Raw genomic sequence first — 8,762 nt, 5'->3', positions numbered from 1 at the left:
AAGTACTGCATGGACCATACATATTTTTAAATGAGTTACTGTATCTCAATCAGAGCATGCTGTACAAATAATGTGAATTTTCAAAAGCTCCACTTAAAAGCATAGCTGCATTTTCAAAATCAACTTTCTTAAAGTTAACAGATATTCCATGCAACCTCAATTTCTGAATGATTCACTCTTTACCTTGAGGGGTTATTGCATGATACTTATCTTTGTCTGCCTCCTTGATGAAGCAAGTAAATAATGTTCAAATGCTACAAGTTGAAAAACATTTAGCTAAATTCCCTGAAAATACCCAAATATTTTCTAACTTTTATATTTTCCTTCCCAGATTTGCAAGAAGAAACTGTGAAGAAAAGAGTCATGTCTGGCACAAACCAAACAAATTTCCTTATAAAGGAATTTATTATTGTAGGATTTCCTGGATTCCAAGACCAGCCCAGCAAAAAAACACTCTTTACTTTTTTCCTCATCGCTTATCTTTTGGTTTTGCTGCTCAATCTTCTTCTAATTGGCATTTTTATTGTGGACAGAAATCTTCACACCCCAATGTATTTCTTAGTGTGTAGTCTTGCCATATTGGATATTATTTTATCAACAAACACAGTGCCTAGGATGTTAGCGCTCTTCATTTTAGATTTAAGATCAACACCATTTCTGGCCTGCTTTGCTCAGACTTACTTTTTTTTGGTTCTTAGCTCAGCTGAATGTTTCCTTCTTAGTGTCATGGCTTACGACAGACACATTGCAATCTGCAGACCTTTACACTACCCCACCATAATGACTAACAGTCGCATTCTGAAGCTCATCATTTTTAGTTGGCTGGGTGGATTCCTGAGTCCAACAATAGCAGTTGGTCTCGCCCTTAGGTTCCCATTTTGTGGTCCTAATAAGATCACTCATTGCTTCTGTGACTATGCTTCTGTGTTAATATTGGCCTGTGGGGACATCCTGATTACTAGCTATGTGGCGTTAGCCATAGGCCTATCCGTAATACTCATCTCGATAATTTATATAATCTTTTCGTATACAAGGATCATTATGTCTGTGCTAAAAATATCTAGCTCTACTAGCAGCATGAAGGCATTTTCTACATGCGGGACACATCTGCTGGTCATTTCTTTATTCTTGTTCACAGCTGGGGGAGTTTCCATTTCTTATCGATTCCCTGGTGCCACTACAGATGTGCGGATCATGGCTGCCATAGTGCAGAATGTGCTTCCACCACTGATGAACCCAATAATTTACTGTCTGAGGACAAAAGAAATCAGAGACAGTTTTATGAGGACTCTTAGGAAAAGAAGAATGGTTTCAACACACATATGAACATCTAAACACTTTCATGAACTATCACATACAAATAGCACAAATTAAGCCAGCCTCATTTTTGCACATTTATTATTGTAATTTTGGACCTTTATTCTTGCATTGTATGTAACTTAATGGCTAATTGTGCTAAGCTATTAAGTATTTTATACTATACTGTACGTGATTTTTGTGACTATTCATTTTAGAATATACTAGTTCTATATCTATTCCTTTAAACATACCTTTTTTTTTTTACACTAGACAGCATGACATAACCTGTTGGAGGAACAGGAAAGTATGCATGTTCCTTTCATGGTTGCACAGGTCTTCTTCCCCAGTCAGTATATAATGAGAGTCGGTGGTAGTATTAAGTGATCCAGTCTGACCAATTGTCAGCTCAGTAATGGACTAATTTCATGTGGTTTCTACAGTGTAAAAAAACTCTGCCTGAAGACAATGGCTGTGATCCGTATAAAAAAAAAAAAATAAAAAAATAATGAATAAATAAAAGCAATGGATTTTTAAAAGAAAGAAAATCAGAAAAAATGATACATTTATATATATATAGATATATATATTGTCACGCTTGGGTCACAGAATTGCACAGAAGACAGAGGAGGTTGAAGAGAATGGAATTTTATTCAAACACTGCAAACAAACATTTGTCTCTTCAAAGGGTTTCAAACGTGCTCCTAAAAAGGAAAGAGTTGTCTCCTCCGTTTATCAATTAAAAGTAAGCTCGGGTTTCTTCTTCTTCGGAGGAATACGTGCCAGGAGCAGGAGAAGTCTGAGAGAGAGAAGGAGAGGCATACAATCAATTTAACAAACTGAAAGAAGCCCGTACAGGCTTTTTAAGAAGGCGGAGCACCGCGCGAGAGGCATATTACGCGACAGAGCCGGCCAGAAGGGAATGGAGGAATGTGAAGGTAGTCTGTCATGTTTTTTTAGGGGTTTTCCCAGGGGCGTCTGTATTCTCTGGGGGTGCGATCAGCTCCGCAGCTCACACCCCCTCCCTCAGCTTTATTCACGTTTCCGTGAATCAAGCGATCCTCCAGACCAGGTTCAAACAGACGTGACAGGACATCAGCATTAATATGCTCAGAGCCAGGTCGATGCCTGACTATAAAACTGTAAGGTTGTAATCCCAAGAACCATCTCATGAGACGGGAGTTTGTATCTTTTTGACGGTATAACCATTGAAGTGAAATTTCATCCCCATAAGTAATACTGTAGCGCTTCTACAGCCCATTTAATCGCCAAACATTCTTTCTCAATAGTTGAATAATTGCGTTCTCTGGGGAGTAATTTCCTACTCAAGTATGTGATAGGGTGTTCTTCCCCATCAAAAACCTGGGACAGGACTGCACCTACTCCGAATGCACTTGCGTCCGTCTGTAGTATAAAATCTTTAGAGAAATCGGGATTTCGCAACACTGGATAAGAAGACAAAGCGGTTTTTAAATCTGAAAAGGAACATTCGCAAAGTTCTGTCCATACAATAGGGCGTTTTTTTCTTCCTTTAGTAAGCTCTGAGAGAGGAGCAGCCCTATTTGCAAAGTCAGGGATGAATCTTCTGTAGTAACCCGCTAGCCCCAGAAAAGCGCATACCTGTTTCTGCGTTTTAGAATGTGGGTAAGCTAGCACCTCTTCTATTTTTCTTAATTGAGGACGAAGTAAACCCCTGCCCATGAAGTAAGCTAGATAATGTGTCTCAGACATACCTAGTTTACATTTCTTTGGGTTAGCAGTCAATCCAGCTTGTTTCAGGCTATCAAGGACAGCCTGGACATGTTCTAAATGCGAATGCCAATCATTGCTGAAAATCACCACATCATCAAGATATGCCCCAGAATATTCAGAATGTGGGCGCAATATCTGATCCATCATATGCTAAAACGTTAGAAGGGCCCCATTCATAAAGTAAATTCATAAAGTCCATCAGGAGTCGCAAATGCTGTTTTCTCACAACTGTCAGCCTCTAGAGGCACCTGCCAATAACCCTTTGTGAGGTCTAGCATGGAGATATAGGTCGTCTGACCCAGTTTTTCCAACAGCTCGTCTATTCAGGGCATTGGGTAAGCATCAAATTTAGAAACCTTATTCAAGCGTCTAAAATCGATACAGAAGCGAACGGAACCGTCTTGCTTGGGAACTAACACAACCGGACTACACCAGTCACTTTTACTTTCTCGAATTACACCTAGCTCCAGCATCTTCTTGACTTCTTCGCGCACAATATTTCTTCGTGCTTCCGGGATTCGAAATGGCCGCATCTGTACCCGGACACCGGGCTCAGAAGTGATTTTATGTTCTGCTAAATTAGTGACGCCTGGCAAGTCTGAAAAAACATCAGTGTTCTGTTCAATCAACGTTAATAATTCTGTCTTTTGTGAGCCAGTTAAATCATTACCAATGACAACATCAGTCTGAGAGACAGCAGCCAAGGAAGTGTAAACCCCCTGTGGGTCATGCCACTCCTTCAGGAGATTAACATGTAAAATCTGGAATGTTTTGCGTCGGCCTGGTATTCTAACCTTGTAATTCACCGGTCCCATACGCTCCTCAATAATGGCAGATGGAATCAGTACCAAAACATGATCATCAGGTTTGAGTTTACAGAACTTACAGTGCCTATTGTAAAGACGTTTCTGAGTTTCCTGCTCACGTCGCTGATGCTCCACAGCGATAGAAGAAAACTTAGAAATTCTATCTTGCAATGAAATTACCCGATCTGCAAAGCTCGGGCCATAAGCTGTTGTATCGATTCCTATCCATTCCTCTCGTACAACATCCAGGATGTCTCGCGGGTGCCTGCCAAATAACAACTCGAAAGGACTCAAGCCAGTGGACGCCTGCGGCAGTTCCCGCACCGCAAACATAACAAAAGGCAGGACAGAGTCCCAAGATGTGGGATCATCATGAGCGACTCGCCTGATCATCTGTTTTAAAGTCTTGTTAAATCATTCAGTCAAACCATTCGTCTGTGGATGGTAAATAGTGGTACTCAATTTCTTAATAGCAAGGCTGTCACACAATTGTTTCATCACGCGAGAAGTAAAAGGAGTGCCCTGATCAGTTAAAATTTCCCTAGGGATGCCAATACGAGTAAAAATCTTGCACATAGCTTTAGCTACAATGGAGGAATTGGCCTTTTTCAAAGCAGCCACTTCCAGATATCGTGTTGATACCCGTTTTTACTCTTAGGAAGAGGGCCTACAATATCTAATCCCACCCATTGAAAGGGGACTTTCAGAAGAGGCATAGGACAAAGGGGAGCCTGAGAGGTTTATAAACGGAGACGATCTGGCAATCAGGACATGAAGTACAGAATCGCTCAACATCTTTTCCATATTCAGCCAATAAAATCGTTTTGATAAATGATCTCTGGTCTAATCAGCCCCCAGGTGCCCTCCTAAGATGTGAGAGTGGGCTAACTGGAAAAATATGTCCCTATGTACTTCAGATACAACTAGTTGTTCAATAAATTCCCCCAATAAATGATCTGAAATCACTCTAAAAAGTCTTTTTGTAGAAAGTGCAGGGTTTTCAAGCCCCCGGATTCACACTCTTGGTAATAAGAGTCACTAGCAGCGCAAGCCTGTTTAAATGCATATTCTAATGAACTATAGGTATGCTGCAAGCACACAAAATCTGTCTGCTCGTTAGTGCTCGGTTTGTGTTCGGAGGCATTTGCAAGTTGAGAAGTTGTAGATGGGCCAGCCAGCCAATCTGGGAAATTGGGGGTGTGTCCCTCGGTCTTGCAGGAGAGATCCGGTTCAATATCTAATTGGGCCTCGAGATCTTCCCCGACCGCCACCACTTCTTCTTCCTCACCCCTACTAAGCTTGACAGGGTACTCGATGACTGGTGCCCGACATTCGCTAATTAGTCTAGGAAAAAGGGAATTCCTCCTGCCAATCAGCAAGGGCCAGGGGCAGGAGTTCAAACCAAACTTTAAAGTGACGACCATTATATGTCAAAGGAAGAAGCAATGTCTGATAGTCTTTAATATCTCCATGTACACAACGTATCTGTACAGTTTCAGTGTTACTGAGGTATTCGTCGTCAAGACAGTCCCGTCTGACAACACATATGTCACTTCCTGAGTCCAATAATGCCGAGATCTCGCGGACCCCCAACTTCACTGAGATCCTTTTTTTCTGAAGAATAAGGAATACAGGAGCAACAAACCTCTGCTAATCCAATTTCCATCAATTGAGCAGGGGATAGGCGACAATCCCTCGCCAAGTGGCCGGGTTGATCACACCGGAAACATCTTCGTTCAGCACCCCTGCCGGATTATCCACGGCGACATCCACGACCTGCTCCTGCCTCCCCAGATATGGGCACTACATCTGATGACATCCGATTCTCAGGTCTTATATTTCATTGATGCTCTAACCTTCATTCAAAGCGACGAGCATTCCCTGGGTGATCCTTTGTAGGCAGTAAAACAGCATAAGGAGCAGCAAATCCAACGCTTTTTCTCCAAGCAGTCTGAGAACCTTCCACGAATTTGACCATGATCATCAATGACTCAATATTGTGATGAAGAAATTAATCTCAGAGAATTGCAGGTATCCCTGCCAGCAGTATATTCATGACAACTTTTTCCACAATACGTTCCATCTTGTCTCCCTCAAACCAGTAATGTACTTTATGAATCAAATCTTGTATCTGCGCATGGATGGGGCCATCCTTGTTCAGTCTCCAATCATGAAGTGCAAAACCTTTAGCCAAAATGGTCGTAGTTTTAAGTAAAACAACCTGCTGCTTAATAAATCATAATTGCCGAGTTTATCGCGAGGCACATTCTGTAAGGCAAGTAAGACATTCCCAGACAAAAAAGGGTTGACGATAACATTTCTGGGTCATCGGAAGGACCCATCTTTGTCAGCACATCCTTAGAATTAGCAGGAGGAGCAGGAATCGGATCATCCTCCGGGACATTCTGAGTGATTTGAAACAACTCCTCAGCATCCATCTGTGCAACCACTCCTGGTACCACTTGTCAAGCTTGACTAACAGATTTGCACTGAAACAGAAGAGGTTGTAGAGACAGGAACTTTATTCAAACACTGCAAACATATTTCTCTTTCAAAAGTTTAAACGTGCTCCTTGACAGGTGAGACAGTTCCGTCTCACAATTAAAAGTATGCAAACATATCTTCCTCTTCAAAGGAGTGTGTGTCAAGAGCAGGGAATGTCAGAGAGAGAGAGAGAGAGTGAAAGAGAAGCAAAACAATCCGAAACCGAAACCATTCAGGCTTTTAAGTATGCAGAGTACCGCACGGGAAGCATATCGCGCAATAGAGCAGCTGCAAGTAAGCCCAGCAAGTAAAGGAGCAATATGAAGGTAGTCTGTCAGCATTTTTAGGAGGGGTTTTCCAAGGAGCATCTGTATCCTCTAGGGGTGTGATCAGCCCCCCAGCTCACAATATACAATCAATCCTCAACTTTGGCGAGGGTTATATTCCTAGGAAAGTTTATGAAAGTGAAAAATGCAAATGGTAATACATTGAACCTATGGGAAATTGGGGGTTAGGTTCCCCTGACCACCAATAACTATAATCTTTCACTTGAGATTTCTCAAAATACACTTTTCTGAATAGAATTCTTTAATAACAAAATTCTTTAGTTACTGCTGTCAGAAGATGCTGAGACTTGTAAGGTTTCAACATCACGTCCAACACTTTGTCCTTTAAGGCTGGCATTGGATGCACCTACTTGACATAATCCGTCAGCGATGTCTTTAACCAGGTATTTAACTGTTATTAGTAACCTCTTACTTGTCTCAATATCCATAATGTACTCTGCATATGTAACCCTGGGGACCTCTAATGGCAGGCTGCTTACTTACTGAGACTGTCTTTACTTTCATTCCTTTACTTTAACCCAGTTTGCCACCAATGCAGGACTGCATTGTTAAGCATCTTTTTGTTCTTAAGGCACTGCATATAGTAAAAGAATATTCGATCTAGCTCTTGACTCGCTAGTAATCAGTAATTGGACACAGGCATTGAATTTAAGCTTTTCATGAAAAATGATTTGCATTTTCATAATTCCCGATAGGATCAAATATAAGCAACCAGTATCGGCACACTGCACGATAACATGCAGTGAATACACTTGACTTGAGCATTCATAGTTTTCATCCTCTTTCTCTGTACGTTTATCATTCGTTTGTTCAGAGGTTGATGTGCTTGCTGCTTTCTGAGCAGCTCTTTTTTTCTCCACCCTAGCGGCCTGCTTCTTCTCTTCTTTCATCAACATCTTTTCGCATTAAAACTGATTAAGTCAGTGTTTGTGTTGCAATTACTTAGTACGTTTTCCTTCATTTTTCACTTAAGCATGCACTTAAGTCTTCAATCTGCCTCAAGAATGATTTAAGATATGAAGAGGTAAGGGAAGTGATGGTGAAGGTGGTAGGGAATGAGAACGGCGCTCGTATGCATGTGCTGCACGGCCGCCCTGCTGGCCACTGCCGAGAGTTAATTCTACAATAAAATAAAATAAAAATAAAAAGAGGAATAACCTTGGAGGTCAATCATCATCATGAAAGCAGATATTAGACGTCACGTAGTATATGTGTACCAAATTTTAGGTCAATAGGTCAAACGGTTTGCGAGCTACAGGTAATTTAAAATACTGGATAGACAAATGAACAGCCATGGTAGTGTATTAAATATAATGATACAAAGAATTATACAACCTGAGTGGGTTCATGTAGTCAGCCTTCAGTCCCAGATGACATTCCCCAGATGGCTCAGTTCTTTAGTTACAGATTACATATCCTTAATCATAAAGTGGAAAGAAAGATTTCCTGCTGGAGGCAGATCTTGTTTGAAAATATATAGCAGATAAGCAGATACCAAGCTCCATCTAAATGTGTGTGGCTGCTCTTTAAGTTTCAGAAAGGCAACAAAATAAAATTTGAATTAAAAGTAAACAAAAAAAAAACAGAACTGAGACTTTATTTTTTGAAAAAAAAGGTGTAATCAAAGGCAGCCCCCCTCCTCATCCAAAGTGAACACTTGGTATTCTGTTTCCCAGAAGAGCAGGCAGGTTCTCAGAACACAGGCATGTTACTAAATCATCATCACTAGGCCAAAGTCATTTTCCAATGGGAATCAACAAGTTGCACTAAACTGCAAACCAACTGGTTGTACAAAACATTTGAAAGTCCTGCTGTAGTTGAGTTTACCTACTTTTCAGACATTCCACAGCTCCTGCTTTCCATTGGAGTCCAGACAATGACTATGACACTTTGACATATATAAAAAATAATTCCACGGTTCAAGTTCATTTTAAAAGTTATAGTAAAAATACAAAGCAAAAAAGTTTACACAAAAATAAAGAGAAAACTTGATAATACAAAACAAAATTTCATATGTAAGTTGTTTCTGTCCAAGGCTTATATATCTAGTTATGTATCTTTGAGTTTCTCTTATTAA

At 40.6% G+C, this 8,762-nt stretch overlaps 1 protein-coding gene across 1 annotated transcript; it reads left to right on the top strand.

The window, feature by feature from the left end:
* The first annotated feature begins 363 nt into the window (after window positions 1-363).
* On the top strand, window positions 364-1,326 carry LOC114641242 (olfactory receptor 6N1-like). The gene has a single exon (XM_028790321.2). The coding sequence runs from the start codon at window positions 364-366 to the stop codon at window positions 1,324-1,326; it is 963 nt and encodes a 320-aa protein (XP_028646154.2).
* Window positions 1,327-8,762: the final 7,436 nt, after the last annotated feature.

This window comes from Erpetoichthys calabaricus, chromosome 4 (genome assembly GCF_900747795.2).
Source record: "Erpetoichthys calabaricus chromosome 4, fErpCal1.3, whole genome shotgun sequence".
Classification (NCBI taxonomy): domain Eukaryota; kingdom Metazoa; phylum Chordata; class Cladistia; order Polypteriformes; family Polypteridae; genus Erpetoichthys; species Erpetoichthys calabaricus.
This window is presented reverse-complemented; position numbering and strand designations above follow the sequence as displayed.

Excerpts from the sequence above, each read along its gene's own strand:
- LOC114641242 (XM_028790321.2), top strand. The coding sequence starts at position 364 with ATGTCTGGCACAAACCAAACAAATTTCCTTATAAAGGAATTTATTATT.